The sequence below is a fragment of the Uloborus diversus genome, chromosome 6, assembly GCF_026930045.1.
Source record: "Uloborus diversus isolate 005 chromosome 6, Udiv.v.3.1, whole genome shotgun sequence".
Classification (NCBI taxonomy): domain Eukaryota; kingdom Metazoa; phylum Arthropoda; class Arachnida; order Araneae; family Uloboridae; genus Uloborus; species Uloborus diversus.
Genome location: NC_072736.1, coordinates 59,392,906 through 59,412,479, shown reverse-complemented (window position 1 = coordinate 59,412,479; position 19,574 = coordinate 59,392,906). Strand labels below are relative to the sequence as shown.

Here is a 19,574-nt window from a genome sequence, read left to right as displayed (position 1 = left end):
TGTTCCAAAAACGTTGTAGACACACTTTGAAGATTTTTACTAGAAGGGGTTCTGGAACTCTCCCCTGGAATTTTTTTCAGAATTGAAGTCCTAAAATCGGCTTGAAGAAAAACAAAAATTCTTCGTATAATCCACAGAAAATACGATGCAAAAAAATGAAGTTATAATTTAAAATTCAATTTTAGCAACTAAATTAAAAACTTAAAGAAGTAATAACTTTTGAGGTATATTAAAAACCAGGGACTGATTTATGGCGGGGCATTCGGAGCCCGGGCCCGGGTCACCAAAGGAAAGGGGACACCAAGTTTCTGTCATCATTTTTTTTTTTTTGCTTTTTTGAGCAAAAAGACAGAGTGCAAAAAGACAGAAAAAAAAATCCAAAACAGTTTTATGACGGACAATGTGAAGAAGTCATATTAGGCTCTAAGCAAAGTTTCAAGGTTTCCTGTTTTTATGTAATCTGTGATAATTTGATTATATAACTAAAATTCAGGATGTCAGCCTATGATGGCATATTAAAGAAATTTTCTTGCTTGTTTGAATGCGACAAGCAAAATATTCGAGAAAGTGCAAAAGATCTTCAAAAATCTTACTCCTGTGATTTGGAGGAATCTTTTCCTGGTGAATTTATTCATATTAGTTCAATAATCGGAAAAGAAAGTTTAATGACCGAAAAGTTAAAAAAAATCGATAAACTTTGTAAATGGATACTTTTGCCAATGTAGATACAGCCCTGAAATTGTTTTTGACTTTGCCAATCTCCAATTGTAGTGGAAAACGATCATTTTCGCTATTGAAGAGAACTAAGTGTCCTTTGCGTACTCTCATTTCTGGTGGTAAATTATCTTCATTAGCTCTCTTATCAATAGAAGGAAGTTTGACCGCAAAACTTGGTTATAAGGACATTATAGATGAATTTACTGCAAGAAAACAAAGGAGCAAACAAAGGAACGCAGAAAGCACATACATTATGATTTACTTTAACCATCATAGTTTCTCCATCTGCGACTGTAAAAAATTTTCTTACATGAAAACCAGGAATTTATTTTAGAGTTTTCTTTCTATCAAAATAATATCCAAAAATTACCTTCATATTTTTTCCGGGGGGGGGGGGGGGGGGGGGGGGGGGGCACCATATTTGTCACTGCCCCGGGGCACCCAAGTGTGTATATCGGTCCCTGTTCAAAACTAATATAAAAAAAAACAATCTAAAAAATAAGCTCTTCTCTAAATTGTTATCATAGTACGTAGTCCAGTCATATTATACCAAAAAAAGGGCTAAAATCGCAAAGAACTATGTAGTTCTGACTTTTTAATATATTGTTTGGGTCAGTTAGGGTAGTGTAAATCTGAGTTGGCAGTTGTAAAAAACCTGTGCTCGCTGCGTAATTCGCAAAAAACTGCGAAAATTATAGACTGTTTTTAGTTTTTCCTTTAAAACTCCAAAAACTATCCAACTTTTGATGCTAAATGTAAAATTATTGCTTTGACGCCAATAATGAAAATGAATGCCCCCACTAATTTTAAAAAATATTGGATATACTGTTACAGTGCGTTTAATTGGCTTTCATTTAAGCTAAAAACAAAGTCTGTAGTTTCAATAGCTCTTTTACAAATCGCAAAACAAACAAATAATCGGAAAATTCGATTTTTAAAGAAATGAGACAAAACACTTTTTAAGACAATATGGAAGATCCCATTCTAAAAAAGGGGGGGGGGGAGTATTTTATAATAAGACTCTAATGCGTGTTTATATAAGTATGTGTGCTGGCAAAACACGGCGGTTATAGAAAACTTAAAGAGGTCAATAATTGACAGTCCTATGCAAGTAACGCAAGCATTCCTTCCACTACGTATTTATGCCTTCAACATTGATGAATTTTTGGCCGTATTTTATTTTTCAACTGGAAAGTTACCTACCGAGTTTCATTTTGAATGGAGAATAATTTTGGTATCAGACGAATTTGTAATGAGATTTAATTATCCTAAGACGGACGAGCAGAGAAACAAAGAATGCATGAAAATGAAAGTTCACTCATTCTTTTTGAAAACGCAAATGAAACTATCCAGGTTCATCATATCAAACGTAAAGCTTCAGCGGGAAACCCAGAATGAAAAATGTACCCCCTGTACACTATAAGCGCAATACTGTCGAATGTTTATACTTATTGAAAAATCATTCAAGCAGAAGGTATGGAAAATAGGGATGCACCTAGGAACATTAACCAAAATGCTTCCACTTTTTCACTTAGCAGGTCCCGATTTCTACGCAAAAAACTCTCGCCTTCATTTACAAGAGATGTAAAAAACGGAATGAATTCAAAGGATTTTTATGTACACTGGAAGAAACTTCATGATTTTGCGAGTCACTAAATTTTCGCCTGGTTTGTGTTTTGTGAGCATACTTGTGTAATGAATGAACTGGTTCTAATGAAACTAAAGGAGAGTTTGAAAGAACTAATCCATAGTTGTAACATATTAAACAATTCAACTGCAACTGTGTACTTTTTCGGTGAGTTAAATGGATTATGATCATGTTAAGCTTTATTGGAGAACTGGAATGACTCAGGGACGTTTTTACTGTCTTTTGATACATCATAACGACTGCGCGCTTGCGCAATATGATTATATTAGACTTCTCCACATCAGACTGCTCCTGAGGAAACGCTTTTCCAAATCGTGTAATAAACGACACCTCAATGACGAGTTGCTCCCTAGGTTTTCACTGCAGGGCACTGAAGATGAAAACAACTAGAGAAACTGTTTGAAACATTATCCGAACCGCCGTCGAAAAAAGTACATCTCAACAGATCGTAATCAATGATGAAGAAGACGTGTTTTTGTTTGTTTGTTTTTTTTTTTTTGCTGTGTTTGTCTCAAACATTCAAAATATTTCCTTCCAGAAAAGTGCCAAAGTCCAGTTAATTTGTATTCAGTTTTATACTTTTTTTTTCAACCGAGGAAAAATAGAATAACTTTTAGATTCGTACTCTTTCTTCACGCAGTTAGTGGATGTAATACCACATCTTCCCATGCCTGGCTAAGAAAAGCAAAACTGAGCGGTGTTTTTCAAACAAACTGGTGTAAGGATGACAAGGCTACCATAGCTTTCCTTCCTAAAGTGAGTCCAGAAGCTTTAGCTGAAGATGTAGAGATGGATCTAGTTGCTCCGTATGGAAATGAGGCATCCCCCCAATATTCTGCGACAGTATTCAGTTCCACCTGTTCCTCAAAGCAGCATGTAATGCAAAAGTGATCCGTCTTTGTTAGTCTTCAACCAAAAGAGTAGCTTCATTCCAATCGCATCACACGTACCGACAAGTAAACAAATGGTTGGCAGAGGAGAAGGATGCCTCAAAGCGGAGTTGGTCGATGACCAACATAAGTTTTGAGATTGTTTCGTCACCGTTCACTACATTAAACGATCCAAAATCACCTGATCTTTTCAGATTTTTCTCATTTTAGTGCAAGAAGGGAAAAAATGGAGCATGCTGTTGTTGCAGAACTGATCTTAGCTGCTCAGTTTTGTGCAATCTGCCATTTGAAAAGACTGCCCGCAACATCTTTGCCATTCTGATCGAGAAAAATAAAATAAAATAAATAAATAAATAACAAAATGAAAAAAAAAATCAACCTATTATTTTTTTTTTCAGTCCTTGAGTACGATCGTACCCATCGACGACACAATACAATCACGACATTAAGTGTAGTTAATTTTTAAGATACGTGATAAATGTAACATGTAAATAGTTTCACCCTTTTGGAATTATTTTGTTTTTTTCGTTTGTCCATGTCTCTTTTATTCTAATGGAAAGTGTTTTGTACTGAAAATCTTTTGCTCAAAAATAATATCTAATCAAAATCAAACTCGGTAGATAACTTTCCAGTCGAAAAATGAAATACGGCCGAAAATTCATCAATGTGAAAGGCATAGTATAGATAAGTAGGGGAAGGAATATTTGCATTACCTGCATAGGACTCAACTATTGGCCTACTTAATTTTTTATAGCCGCCTTTTTTTGCCAGCACACATAACTTACATAAACACACGTTAGTCTTATTATATCATTCTTTGCCCCCCTTTTTTTAAGAATAGGATCTTCCATATTTTCCTGAAAAGTGTTTTGTCTCATTTCTTCAAAAATTGAATCTTCTTATTTTTTGTTTATTTTGCGATTGTAAAAGAATCATTGAATCTACAGACTTCGTTTTTGGCTTAAATGAAAGCCAATTAAATGTACTGTAACAGTATATCCAGTTTTTTTTAATTAGAATGGGAGTTCATGTTCATATTTGGCGTGGAATGTGATCGAAGCATATTTTTTTCTTTTTTCGCCAAAAATGGCCAATTTTCGAAGTACGATATCTCTTAAACTGTTGGTCATACAGAACGCCACTTGAGCTTAAATTGTTCAAAATTTAATGTGATTTAAAACGGGTATTCACATTTAGTATCAAAAGTTGGATAGTTTACGAGTTGTAAAGGAAAAGCTAAAAAAAGTCCGAAATTTTCGCAGTTTTTCGTGAATTACGCAGCGAGCACAGGTTTTTGAAAACTGCAAACGTAGATTTACACTACCCTAACTGACCCAAACAACATATTAAAAAATCAGAACTACATCGCATTTTGCGATTTTAATATCTAATATGACTGGACAATATGTTCAAGTAATTTCATATCATACTGTAGTTGGATGTATTTTTTTTTTTAATCACATAATGGGGTGGTTTCCTTCAATCAGAAGTACTACTTTTAGTCATTGAAATGGATAGAATGAGCAAAAAAAAAAAAACAAAAAACATGGACCCAGAAAATACTTTCATTTTTCCAACAGTTTTTTTTAAATTAATTTTTTTAAGTGTTCGATTTTTCAAACAAGGCGTGGTCTTTATGACGTCACAAATGATGCACTTTGCCGCATCTTTCTACCTACGTTTCCACGTTATGATAATCAAGCAGCGAATTAAAATTGCGCTGTACGCTTGCTACCAACCATATCGTTGCGTTGGTAGCAAGCGAGGGGGAGTAGCTGACCAATTAGTTAGCACGTGAGCAAAGATGGAAATTAAATATTTTGTTCTGTGAATGGCAACATTGAATGGCATTTCATCATTTGTGATGTCACACGACAGAAGTGTAAGCAATGAAAGCGCGCCGATTTAAGTAATTTTTTTAAAACTAATAAATTTAAATAAATTATTAAAAAAATGGTCAGGTCCTATGTTTTTAAGAAAAAATGTCCTTCAGAAAAAAATACTTTTAAAATTTTGGAAACGACCCCATTTTATTCTGTTTCACAAATTCCAAAAGCATTTCAAGCTTTACTCAAATTGCACTATTATTATATCTTAAAGCTATTTAACAGATGCTTGAAATATTTTTATGCTGCAAGGCAAAATTTAACGAAATCTTATGTTATTCCGTATTTTTATCGCGTACACTTTTTTTTATGTGATTGATACGTATACATATAATAATCCATCAAGCAGATTTTCAAGACATTGCCTAATTAGGTCAAGTTGCAATAATACGTAAATATCAAAATGTGTTATTAACTGTAAAACATTGGGGGGGGGGGGGGGGGGGTAACATCATTGAAAGTCTTCCAGAACTACGCTTTTGGAGATTCAATTTTGAAAAAATGCCGATCCTCTACAAGTTACTTATGAATCATGGATTGCTTACAGTGGTGCATACAGGTTCAAGGTCGGAACCCTCATTCTCATATCATACACCAATACGCCGGAAAACATATTGATTTGGTTTTATCGATTCTTGAGAACGAAAACAATTAAAAAATAAACTATTGAATAAATAATTAGTATTATTTAATGAAAGATACTTAAATAAAAAACCGGAAAACAAAATAATTTACGCTTTTACTTTTCTCATAATTAAAAAATGCATTATAGAATCTCATTTTAATCTGTAATTACAAAACTAAAAACATGATTTTTACAGTGTATTCATTTATAACCCTGCTTCTTATAGGAAAATTGCACAACACTTTTAAAAATCTTATACATTGAAGATTTTATTTTTTCACTTGTTAGAACTAAAATTATTGTTACCTTTGTTTGAAATTAATCTACGTACAAAATACATAGAAGCGTAAGCAATCTGGAAAAAAAAACCTATGGGAGTGGTTCGGCCCCCCTGACCCCTCCCTTGTGTGCGCCACTGATTGCCTACATTTGCAATTTTAAAAATTCAATCTTGAAAATAATTTGGGAGTAGACCTCAGAATCTCTTTAGCCCACCAACTTTACCAAAAATAGTCTAGAATGCGGTTTTAAGTTTACAAATTCGAAAAATTTCCTGGAATGGGCTTTTAATTCTCTCTTCCTCTTAAGATCACCAAAGATCATCTAAAGCAACATTTTTAGAACTGCATTTTCAAACTATTTCCAGGAGAGTGCCCAAAACCTCTTCTTCCCTACTACTGCTAAAGATAATTAAAATGCATTTTTAAGACTGCAAATTAGGAAAATTTCCTGTTTTATGCTCTTGAATCTCTCCGCGTAACATCACAAAAATATACTATTAAAAATTGCGTTTTTGGCTCTATAATTGCAGAAAATCCGACGGAGATCCCCCGAACCTCCCTCTTCTCAACATAATTGGAGATAATTCTGCGTTTTTAAGGTTACAATTTTGAGAAAAAGGCAGGGGGAGGGGGATGTCCTCCGACCCCTTAATGTTACGAAAGACTTAGAATGCATTTCTAAGATTATAAGTTAGGAAAATTTTCTAGGATGCGCCTTCAGATCTCTACTCCCTCTAGCATCATCAGAGATCGTCTAAAACTGCATTCTTAGAGCTACTATTTCGAAAAATAGGCAGGGGAGCGGCACCGAACCTCTCCTTCCCTAACATTATCAAAGATCCTGCATTTTATAGGCTACAAATTCGAAAATTTTCCGGGGGAGAAACCCTCGAACCCTTTCAGAGTAAGTATTGCACTTTCAATAAGTTTCATATAGCCAATATTTAGATCTATTAACGGCTTCTTCTTAAACCATAAGCTGAAACTGTTATCTGTCTCTGTATTTAGGATGCGCTCGCTTGAAATAATTAAAGGGCAGCCAGTTCCTTGCACCTCCCACATTTTTGATTTCGCGACGGATCTATCTCTATAAACTATAGTCGCCTCAGAGCAACAGTTAGACATCTAATTACAGGAACAACACTAAGAAATCCTGTCACCTCTTTTCAGGCGACGATTATACACACGTGTGTTAAAAAAAAATTATTGGGAAGGATGTTAAACTTGTGTTGCCTAGTGAAAATTCCTTAAAAAATGCTCTGGTGCCCTGCACCAATTGATTACCCACCCATCCTTAACACCCGAAAAAGAAGCAAACGTTATAAAGGGGCTGATACAGGAGGTCATTAACCCTCCAAAACCGTGCACAGTATTTTACCAGCCAGTAATATAGCCCTATGCCCCCCACCCACCCCCCAAAAGTAGCTTCACGAGAAACCCCCCTAGCACCCCTTTTTTTGGTGAATCAGCTATATAAATAGAGGGGGCGCCATAGTTCACCTTGCACGCGGACGCTCAGATGCCTAGCGGCGAGCCTGGATAAATTAGTCTGAACTCCATGATGCATGGTAACTATTACAGAAATTTTTTTTAGAACTCTTGCTAAAAATAGGGAGAAGAGAATTTTTTGAGGGATGAGACCTGAAATTATGCACAATCTCTTCGCTTGCAGATGCTTTGAAAGAGATCAAAAGTGAAGAAGATAGAAAATTCTTAATTCTTCAGAGCAAAAAAGACTCCCAGGCTCCACGATTGGTGCTGAAAATATAGCGCAAAAGAATGAAGTTATTCGAAAGAAAAGAACTGATGAAGAAATGAAATGACAATTTGTCGCATAAAAGAACTTATGATTTAGTTTCAAGCAACCCAAGCAATGATGGTTTTGACAACAGCAGTGGCGGATGGGGCCGGCGGGCAGCCGGGCAAATGCCCGGTGGGCCGCCTCTGTTTGAGCCGCATTCAATCTTTCAATTGAATAGCACAAAAAAAAAGCATGATTTTTCTATTTTTCCTTTTTAATTTCCCTTTAAAAATGTTTAAATATGTATGAAAATATTATAATGATCCGGTATATTTCTAAACGTCTTATAAGAAAATCGCTGCAAGAAAAGAAATGGCTGCAAAATTTAGAATAGTCTGTAGGGGACAATGAACGCGTAAAGGCAGGGCCGTCGTCAGGGGAAGCGTAGAACCGAGGCTACCAATTTTAATTTGGTGAAGAACAAAGAAAAAAAAGAAAGAAAACATTCTCAGTATTTAAAAAATTAAATAGCAGTAATAAAATACCAATTGGAATTCCAGTGATCAAAAGCATATTTTCAGCAAAATTTTAAAAGAAAATGCAACCCTTGAATATGAAACAATTCAACCTTTGAATATTATTTAGGAACATCCTCGGTTCTTTATCATTTATCTAACTAAAGGCAGCCGAAGTTTTTCGAGACATTCTGCCAAATTTCGAACTTTTTTCAACGAAAAAAGTGTTCAGCGCGTAGTACAAACCTATGAGAAATTTCAACTAAATGCAATAAATGAATAGAAAAATAATCATGTCAGTGTTATAGGGGCCGCCGAAGCATATTTTAAACAGAAAAAAAGTTAAAATGCAGTAAGGGAGATTTAAAATATTGTAATGAATACCGAGTGTTTGAATGTTTAAATGAAAGTAAACCAAAACTTTATGAAGAGATTCTAGCTGAAGGCATGATTTTTAAAATAAAATAAAGTTGGGAAAAGAATACCTACGGCGGCACTGAAAAGTACCACATCAGTCCAAAATGTTCCAAAAATTGTTTTAACGAATCCCAAACGCTTTAATTTCAAACAAATACAAATATCAGGAAATTGAAAATTTCACTAGGAAAAAAACCAAAGAACTAAAAGGGTCTTGGAAAAGAAATACTGGGGAGGAGGTTTTTCCACAACATTTGTGTCAATAATTTAATAAAAGAAGATAGGAAGGGAGAGAGGGCCTCGAGCCTTACCCTTCATTTTACACCACCAAGGTAGCTTAAAAACGCGTTTTAAAATTTTTCTCTTGAAAGAGTGTAGGTGACGAGTTTCCAAATCGGAACCTAGTCCCCTTCTCATGTCGAACTACCGTTATCAAAGATAGCCTACAATTCGTATTTAGGACTTCAAATTCAAAAAGTTCCAGGAGAGTGATCACCCAAATTCTGCAAAAACGCCTCCACCGATCTTTAAAGATCATTTAAAATTTCGTTTTTAGGACTTCAATTTAGAAACTTTTCAGATGTCAACGATTCTCTCCTCTCCCTTGTATCACTCAAGGTGGTCTGAAACAGAGCCGCGCCAAGTCTAATCGACGCCGTCATGCAAATATCTTTTGAGCGCCTTTATGCTCTGGCGTTCGAGGAAATTTAGTTAATACCTGAAGGGAGGTTTTGTAGACAAGTATAAAATGGAAAAGAACACGTTTGGCATTTAGTTTATACAAAAAATAATGTGTGAATAATTAATTTCGCAATTTTTACTTCACATCTCAAAATTATTCCGAGTCAGCCGCTCCTCTGATATGCTAATAATGCGTTTTGGAAGAAGGAAATATTTTAATATCTAAGTTAAAGCCACTTTGAATATCTATCTAATCTCTAAGTGATGAACAATTAATAAAACTTTTATGCCTGTCAAAACATGACAACAGGAGCAGTGGCGCAACTAAAGAATAGTTTTAGGGGGCATAAATTGAAAAAAATATATATATTTTAATAAAAAGGGTCCAGGGGTACTCCCCGGAAAAATTTTGAAACTTGTAGTTTGAAAAACGCAATTTTAGACTGTCTTTGGTGGTGTTATATGGGGGGGGGGGGGTACAAGGGGCTCCACGGAAATTTATAGAAGTTGAAGCCTTAAAACGTGATTATTATCCATATTTATTGATGTTAGAATAAGGGATGAAACTCTGGATTCTACCCGATCGGGTTTTTTTTTCTTTGAAAAATAGATAGAAATCAATTCCCCTTTTCTCTCCAATTTTTCAAAATTGAACTTCCAAAAACGCAGTTGTAGACAACTTTGAAGATTTTTATTGAAAATTCTAATTTTTGATGATATTGAAGATAGAAGGGTCGGAGGCCCTTGCCCGAACGTTTTCTGAAATTGAAGTCTTAAAAACGTGATTGTAAGACCATATTCGGTAACATTAGGGCCGGCAATCTTTCGAAATTGAAGCTCTAAAAACGCAATTTTAAGTGATTTTCGAACGCTGCTTCAAGCGATGATGTTTCGTATTCGGGTGCTTGCGCAAAATTTTGCGAAATTGAAGATTTGGAAACGAAATTTGAGATGCTCCGTAATGCTTTTGGAGGGGGGGGGGGATTCGGAGGAGTAGCAATTTGAAATTTTCTTATATTCTATCGAACTAGAAAAAAGAAAAATAATAAGGAAAGAGAAAAGAAATAGGACGGAGGGGGAGTAGCTGACCAATTAGTTGAAACTATTGAGAGTTTTTAGCTCAGATTTCGTTTTAAAAGAAATTGAAGTTTTACACCAACATCTCATTATTTTTTCTTATTAAAATCACTTTTTTTTCTTCCAAAAACGCGTTTTTTTCTCCCCTTTAATAGTAAATATTTTTGAAAAACATTCAACTAAGCAGTCTGGGGGGGGGGGGGGGTCACGGGGCGGTGGAACCAGAGGGGTCTCCTATGGACCACTACCTCCTGGTTGCGCCACGGAACAGGAGGGTACTGATTAATACATATTGCACGAATTATAATGTAACATATTCATCGCAGGAACCAAAATGGGGGTAAGCAAATTTCTTGCTCCTCGTATGCTCAACCTTGTGAAATTATAGACATACTGAAATAACATTCATAGTTCCACATATGGAGAAAAATGCTAATATATGCATTAATTAGCATCATGTGTTTTCAGTGTAAAAGATTGCGCTTTTGAATAGCATATTTAGACACAAGGCAATATTTTTTTTTTAATGGATATAGGCAGCAAGGAGTATTGCTTGTTTTGATGAGCAGTATAATTTCACCGCTACTTTTATAGAAAAATGAAAAGTTCAAAAAACTTTTTTTCTTTGGTTGGAAATTTCCCCCTCACTGGAGCATTTTTGATTGGTAGATTTCGGCGCCTTTTTTGACTTTTGGCGCCGTCGTGCGCCGCACGACCTTGCACATAGGGACGGCGCGGCCTTGGTCTGAAATTGCTTTTTTAGGGCTTCAATTTCGAAAAGATTTCTAATAAGAACACCCAAACCCTTGATAACATAAGAAAATTTCATCCACAACTGCATTTTAGAATTCAGGTTTCGAAAAAATTACCGAAAGAGGCTTTACCACCAACATTACCACAGATCGTCAAAAATTACGTTTTAATAGCTAACTTCGAAAATTTTAGTTGGAGCTTGCCCAACACGCTCGCCAGCATCACTAAAGATCGTCTTAAATTTCGTTTCATGGGCTTCAGTTCCGAATTATCTCCCGAAAACTCCCCCTCCCCCCCACACGTCATTGAAAGTCTACAAAAAAAAAAAACGTTTTCTAAGCTTCAATTTTGAAGAAGTTTCGGTTCCCTTTACGTTATCAAAGATCTACAATCCCTTTCTTTAGATTTCGATTTCGAAAACATTCGTGCAGAGCACCCTCGAACCCTCGAACATTTTCTCTCCCTAACATTACCTTAGATCATCTAGAATGCGTTTTTAAGACAACAAGTTAAAAAATTTCCCGGTGGGGGGGGGGGGACACCGTATCTTTGCTCTCATTAACATTGTCAAAGATAGTCTAAAGACGTTCATTAAAATTATATTCTCTTTACCTGCGATATCACGTGAAAAGTTCCCCCTCAATCGTTTTTGCATATAGAACTTCAGATGCTGATTTGGGGGGGGGGGATTAATTTATCGGTCTTCAGTTTATCGGTAACAAACTTGTTGAAGAACTTCAATTTCAAAAAACATCGCCCTCCCCCCAAAGAGCGTCAATTGTCATCTAAATTGGAGCTTTGGGAACTTCTATTGAGAAATTTTGCCTAGAAAGAATTTCTGAACCCCTTCCCTTCTCCCCTGTAGTGTTTCCAAACATAGCTTACACATACGTTTTAAAGCTCTAATTTAAAAAAAGTTTCGGGGGAATTCTTCAGATATCCCTTCTCGCAAACATCGCCCAAGATCATCTGAAAATAGTCTAACAATACGTTTTTGAAGCTATAATTTCGAAAATTTTCCGGGGGGTTGCCCCCAAACCCCTCATCGTCTGCACGAATATTACATTTTTTACTATGCACGTGTTCCTATTATTGATAATTTTTCTCCACATTCGTAAACTCAGTTCTCCTAATTTGAATCCTCAAATTCTAATGGGGACTCCCTCCTAATACTAGAAGATGTATCCGCTCTCTCGTTTACATCTGAAAAAACTAAAAGGGAGGGGGGGGGGATCTCACCTTCAAGGAGCCAGTCGTAAGGGACCAGCTGGCCTGTATAGATGCCAGGACCGGTTCATGCTGTCCCATCCGCCACTGGACAATAGTGACAGTTCTGTCACTGATAAGCAAACACCGGCAACTATCACAGCAGTCACAATACAAGCACGGAAATAACGACTCAAACAGAAACATGAGACATATTGCAGTTTTTACTCCTCGTTTTTTCTGAAGTATCACTGATAGACATGAAATTTACATATTGGTCGCTACTGCAGAAGCGTTTGGGCATGATACTGAGGATCTAATCATAAATCGAACTTGTCTTCAGTGCCTTCAAAAAATTATTAGAGAAAGAGAGACATGAAAAAGTTCTACAAAAATTTAACCTTAACGATTGTCAAAACTTAGTGTTACACTGGGATGGAAAATTACTCCCAGCATTCACAGGAGTTATAAGAGGATCAATAGCTTGGAAATTGTAATAAATTTTCAAGGCATGGAGCAATTGTTGGGAGTTCCTGAAATCCCAACATTACCAAGAGAAGAAAAAGTCATGTCTGCTTATCAAACAGTTGGAAAACTGGGCTTAACCAATGAAATTCGAGCAGTTTGACCGGGCAACAGCAAGAAACATAGTAGTTGATAAATACCCTTCAACTTGGAAGGATGACTCTAGTCATAAAAGTGGAATTGGAAAACCTGAAAAAATAATTGTTGTGATTGATACTGCAGAAAGGTGTAAAATTAATTTAGGAACACAATAATATTCTCACAAAAGATGAAATTGAGAAAAATTTTGTTTTACATTGTTGCTTAAGACCGTGAAAACTGTCCTAATTATGCTAAATCCTCACTTATGAAAAAATAATGTTCAACATTCGCTTGTTTACACTTTGTTTTAATTCTATAGAAATTTTTTGACACAATAATATGTATTTATTCTCTAGAAATTGTTGCGTTATTGAAGAAAAATGTAATCATTTAAAATTTTTTACTAAATTTCCACGAGTGGTTGAACTTTAAGGCATTTGAGGCACCTCTAGAAACCGTCCAAATGAAGGGAAATTTTGTACAGCCTATTTTTTTATTCATTGGAACAAGATAAGAGGGTGGGTGCAATAAAATTTTAACTTTCGAAAATTGCCCTATAGCTGAGGTCCGCCCTAATATATATATATATATATATATATATATATATATATATATATATATATATATATATACAAGCAAAAGTTTACGACTTTAAATTCATAGTGACACATAAGCATTTTCTAATTGACCCAAACTTAAGTTAGGTAATTTGCATAGTGGAACAAGGGCAGTACACTGTTAAAAGCAGTGGTTCCAGACGAGTGAAAATATTCCCTCTAAGGTGAAAGCATAGTGCCTGAAGGTGCATCACAGGCTAGAAAATAGAGCAGAGGAGCCAGAACATCATGCAATCGCAGAAAGACTCATTGCGCATGCGCTTTTTGCCTTAGACATACATTCAACCACCTCAATATGGCGGACAAATGATGATTGCGTTTGTGTGTCTTTCACATTGAATGAAGTACACTATTGGATTAAAACCCAACTTTTCTAGGATTAATTATCCGAAATTACAAGTAAGTACAGCTTTTGATCACTTTGTAGTTTTTAGGGCTTTCAAACATAGTTAAGTGTTTAAAAGTGCATTTATTGCTTTTCACAGTAACCGTTAGTCTTCTAGTTCTCGTTTACCGTTACTATCGTGAAATTTCCATCATTCAAAACGCTACTAAAAATATCTGTCATTATTTTCTTGAATACTCGATAAGCAGCTTTTATTAGTCACCAAAAGAACCTTAATAAAAATGTTTCTTGTGCTTCGTAGATTATAGCATAAAGATAGCGAAAAAAAAATATCTCTCAGTCTAGCTCTTTTTTTCTTTTTTTTGCTTTTTCATTCAAGTGTTAGAATCATTTCCTGTTAGCAGTCCTCGAAAGCGTTAGAACTTTCTTTTGGTTTTTTATTTAACTGTTGAAAAACTTTATGTGCAGTTTCTTTTGTTACTCTTGATTAACGTTTATGAAACGATTTTGTTTTTCCGTAATTGTAATATCCCTGAATATTTTTGGCTCATCATTTAAAAAATCCATAAGTACAGCTATGCTTCATTTCGGAATACGTCAAGTTTTAGTAAATGTATAATTTCTCACATGTTTTAAATAATTACTCGTTTTTAAATTATAACGTATTTGTGACAGATCTTTGATACAAGTGAAGGGGTAGATATTTATTGTTTTATTAATTTTTAACATTACTTTTTGTAAAAAATAAAAAAAAACCCCATCAGAACCCTGAATTTTTTCACATGTTTTTTAACGACCCCAGAGTTATTATTCATATTATTTATTTTATGATTCTTTAAGAAAACGATAAAGATTTCACCGGTCCGCAAAGTTTTTCATTTGCTTTTACCGCGCCCGTGGGTCAAAAGAGGTTGAGAAACACTGAGTTAGAGCACGATCAGATGAATTAACGCTATGAGCACTTCTTAACTATGTTGAAAACTCTGAAATATGATCAAATGCTGTAATTACATGTTTTAATCATTTCCAATACCGAGTTCAATGTGAAAAATGTCCAAAACGTAAAATATCATAAATCAAAACAAAACTAAAAAGAAAAAAAAAAAAGGTACACAACTGTATTTAAAAACGCACACAATACGGGGGAGGGGGGAGGAGGATCTATAGTAAGGGGTGCCATTTCTCTCTCCGAAGGATCCTTTTTTTCACTCCGGCTGTCTAGTTTTTAAAAGGTGCCTGTTTTTCACCCTATTTAGAGGTGCGATTTCGGCTCCGTATTGGGTGCCGCTGGTGAACAAGCGTTTCTCCCCTGAAAGGTGCCGAATGCATCCTGTAGTTTTAACAGTGTATGGACTTCAGTAAAAGATTTTTAATGTTTAAATAAAATCTTAGCATGTATAGTTTGATGCATGTGTGTATATTTTTACCTTTCTATGCGCATTAATAAAGATTTTTTTTTTTTTTTTTTTGCGTTGACTTAGTTTTGGATTACTGGACACATAACCAACTAGTTAAATAACTTTTTTTTTTTGTTCAATCAAAATGGCAAGCTACATTAGGGCACAAACTGCTTTTTAGACAATTATTTGTCAATAATTTGAAGGTATATTTTTACTTCTGCATTTTCCTCATTTTATCTGTAACTCCAACCAAGTTATAGTTACTGTCTGAACACGGATTGTACGGAAAGGCAAACATCCGGTTTACAGGCGGAAATGGACGCATCTATTAGTTTTTAGGGATTTCAGCTTTTGCAGATGAATGTTAGCCTCTAAATTCAGCAGAGGTATCATTCAAATGAGCGGAACAAGCGCATCAAATTTTTAATTTTCCCCCTCATTTAGATAGACTCGTTATAACTGGACGTTTGCCGATTCCATACAATCCATGGTTGGACAGTACACATATTCGAAAATTTTATTTTATTGGAAATGACTCACGAAGCGTTTGATTCATTCCAGGAAACCCATTGGTGTGTGACTCTGACATGAAATGGATGAAGCAAACAGACATTCAGTTAGACATTCTTTGGGGTACGTGCCATGAGCCCGAAGACCTGGCCGGGGTGGATATCAGTGATTGGCTAGACAATCTTCAAGAATGAAGGAACTGGACTTGAACGAGAACAGTACTTGTACCAGTATAATCCAACATTGTGTAATTGTTTTTCTAATAAAGACATGTTTTCTGACTGTCCGACAGCTTCCTATTTTTGATTAGGTTGTATGTACCGTACAATCCCGATTATCCGCGGAATTATGTGGTACAAGTGCCGCGGATAACCACAAGAAAACTAAAATGAGAGACAAATAAGGTAAAAATGGGGTGGTTTCCTTCAGTCAAAAGTACTACTTTTAGTCACTGAAATTGACAGAATGAGTAAAAAAAATAACACGGGCCCAGAAAATACTTTCATTTTCCCAACAGTTATTTTTTAATTAATTTTTTTAAATGTCCGATTTTGGAAACAATGCGTAGTCTTGATGGCGTTACAAATGATGCACTTTGCCGCATCTTTCTGCCACGATTCCACGTTATGATAATCAAGCAGCGAATTAAAATTGCGCCCTACGCTTGCTACCAACCATATCGTTGCCAATACACCCGAGTAAAGATGCGAATTAAATATTTTGCTCTGTGAAGGCAACAGTGAATGGCATTTCATCATTTGTGATGTCATCGGCAAGAAATGTAAACAATAAAAGCGCATCGATTTAAGTAATTTTTTAAAAATATTAAAGTTAAACAAATTATTTAAAAAATGGTCAGATCTTATGTTTTTAAGCATGCTCTATCTGAAAAAAATACTTTTAAAATTTTGGAAACGACCCCATTGTCCTACCTCAAAATCTTTGCTGTATATTTCTTTAAACAGAGAAAAAAAATTTCAGTACAGTAAAAATGTTTTGTAATTTTGCACAACAAAATTTAACATCAATAAAACACAAGTGTATGCACGATGAAGAAAGCTCAATAAATAAATAAATAAAACAACTGAACTTAACTCTAGTTTTACGGCAAAAAACAACTATTGGTATTTGCTTTTTTTTACCGCAAAAATACATGTTCCTGATTGTTGATTGACTCGAGACTCGCCGATAATCAGCCCCGCGGATAATCCACTATCGGAAAATCAGGAGTTTACTGTAGAACCATATTCTACATTGATCCAAACCAATCAATTCTATAAAGAAATTTCTTTTATAATGATTTACTAGTGTTACAAGAGCGTTAATTTCAGCTTTTGTATGCACCAAATAAGCATTTTTAAACTCGTTTAAAAAGTAGTGATACCATGATTTACGTTACTGTATCTTTGAGGTATAGAAATTGTGCACAGTTTTCCATCTTTTTCGGAAAGGATATGTAGCTCATTGCGATGTAATTTCTGTACTTCAGAGCCAGAAAAGTTTAAGTCTCATAATCATAACTTTTACAAGGAGAGAAGGAAAACGTTTGTCTGGCCAAAATGAAGAAAAGGTATGGTTTTTTTTTTATGAGTCTGACGAAATAAAGCATTAAAAATGATTCAACAGTTTCTTTGTGGGGCAGTGTTTTTTTTTCCTCCCCCCCCCCTTCTCTCATCATCCCTCCTCCCAAAAGAAGCATACACTTTTCGGTGAACAATTATGTTGTTAAGTAACATAAGAAAGATTTTAGGAAAGAAAAATAAGAGCCGTTGATATTAACAAATATTGATATTTCCCTACTATTAATTTTACTTTGATAAGAACAACAGTAGGGGAAAGTGGGGTAAAACCGGGAAGTCGGGAGCAAACCGGGTACCCCCTTCTAGCCCCTGTAAGCGCTGCAATCGCGTGGACAAGGGAGGAACTACCTTCCGCCTTGATGAAAAAGCAGTGACCATTAAATTAGAAAGCAATAGACTCGCTTCTTTCGTTTCTGTGAAGAAAATTCTGTTTGAGTGGTTTTTGCTTAAAATGTTTGAACAAAACTAGACCGATTATACAACGTTCCTGTTTCTGCAACAGTAAAGGTATGTAGCTCTCTTTGTACAACATTTACTAACCTTCATTATCGTTCTAAGTAGTTGTCTGTAGCGTTCTGTATAGTCATATGATGGCATTTTTTATGAAAACTGTACGTTCGGGACAAAACCGGGTACTACCCTCAAACACTGAGAGAAAGACGCAGCCGAAAGAGGCCAAGAGAAAAGGAAAAACTGTCATTTTGACGAGCTCCCCATACAAGATTCATCTTCAGGCAACATTAGAAGAAAAGAAAAAGAAAAATGATGGAAAGAAAACCAAAGATGGATGGCAGAAAAAAAAAACCCTGAAAGAAAGATAAACAAATCAAAGGAAAAAAAAAACATATTGATGCCAAAAAGGAACAGAGAGAAAATGGACGTCCAAAAAAAAGAAAACTGAAGGAACAAATAAGGTGAGCCAGTGAAGAGGATGACAATACTGCCTGCATTTACTGCAATGAGCTTTATTCGGACTGGAAGGGTGGTGAGGGATGGATCCAATGTCGTCGTTGGGCCATGAAAGCTGCTCTGGGGCCGAAGAGGAAGATAACTATTTTATTTGCGACTGGTGTCAATAGGCCATACATTTACAGCAAAAAATTAAAGGTAAAGACAATTAAATTTACTGTCAATTCATCAATATGTCTCCTTTTATACTTATTCTAGTATGTTTTGATAATAGTTCACATATGTTACTAAATAAAACTAGAATTTTGTGGAAACTTTTAATTTTTTTTTTATTTTCCCATAGCAATAACATGTCTACCCGGTTTTACCCCACTAGTCTGGTTAAACCGGGTAAAATGATTTTTTTTTACAAAAAAATTAATAAAAAAAAAAAAAAAAATAATTATGGTTTTGAAACTGTGGTTGCACTAATAGATAACTGCTGCATACTTTTGCAAAATTTTGTTCCTTTATGTTAAAAACTGTGATTTCTGAAAGCCTGAAAACCTTAGGGTCCCGGTTTAACCCCACTTTCCCCTATACTATTGATGGTGTTCTAAGTAAAAAAAAAATTTCACTCATTAGAGCCATTTCTAGCTGCAGTTTTGAGGTCGGTTTTTTTTCTTCAAAAATATCTTCTCAAGAAACAATTTAGATGACGTTACGCATTGAGGAAAAGGGGGTTCGTGAAATTGTGACAAGACGAGAGAAAGGGTGATAAGAAATATTACATTACGCATTGTTTTTCTAAGAATAGGTTAATACAAAATATCGTAAGACATGTGACAGAGGGGGAGAGTTATGGTGAAGTGTGACACTTTGTGACGGGGAGGGGGACAAAAATTAAAAAAAAAGTGACATCATTTATGGCTTCCCTTAACATATGGTGCTCATCTGAAGAATAAAAAATTCATGAAATTTGTTGTAATGTTTCTGAGGAAAAGAAATTGTGTTAAAAATATGTTGAACTATTTTATCTTTTCAGGTGTGAAATTTTGTAATTGATTCATGTTTTTTCGTTGTAATTCGTTACGCGTTTTGGTGTTAAAACAGCTTATTTGAATATTGCAAATCTTGATAGTGAGAATTTATATGTGGAACAAATTGATGGTACTCACTTTTGCTAACTA

The 19,574-nt window shown here is 35.2% G+C and overlaps 1 protein-coding gene across 1 annotated transcript in view; it reads left to right on the top strand.

The window, feature by feature from the left end:
• LOC129224608 (protein artichoke-like) overlaps positions 1-16,202 on the top strand; it is an 89,963-nt gene extending 73,761 nt beyond the window's left edge. Inside the window, exon 6 of the mRNA XM_054859093.1 lies at positions 15,968-16,202. Coding sequence (XP_054715068.1) covers positions 15,968-16,110 — 143 coding nt within the window. The 3' untranslated portion in view covers positions 16,111-16,202. The remainder of the gene's footprint in view (positions 1-15,967) is intronic.
• Positions 16,203-19,574: the final 3,372 nt, after the last annotated feature.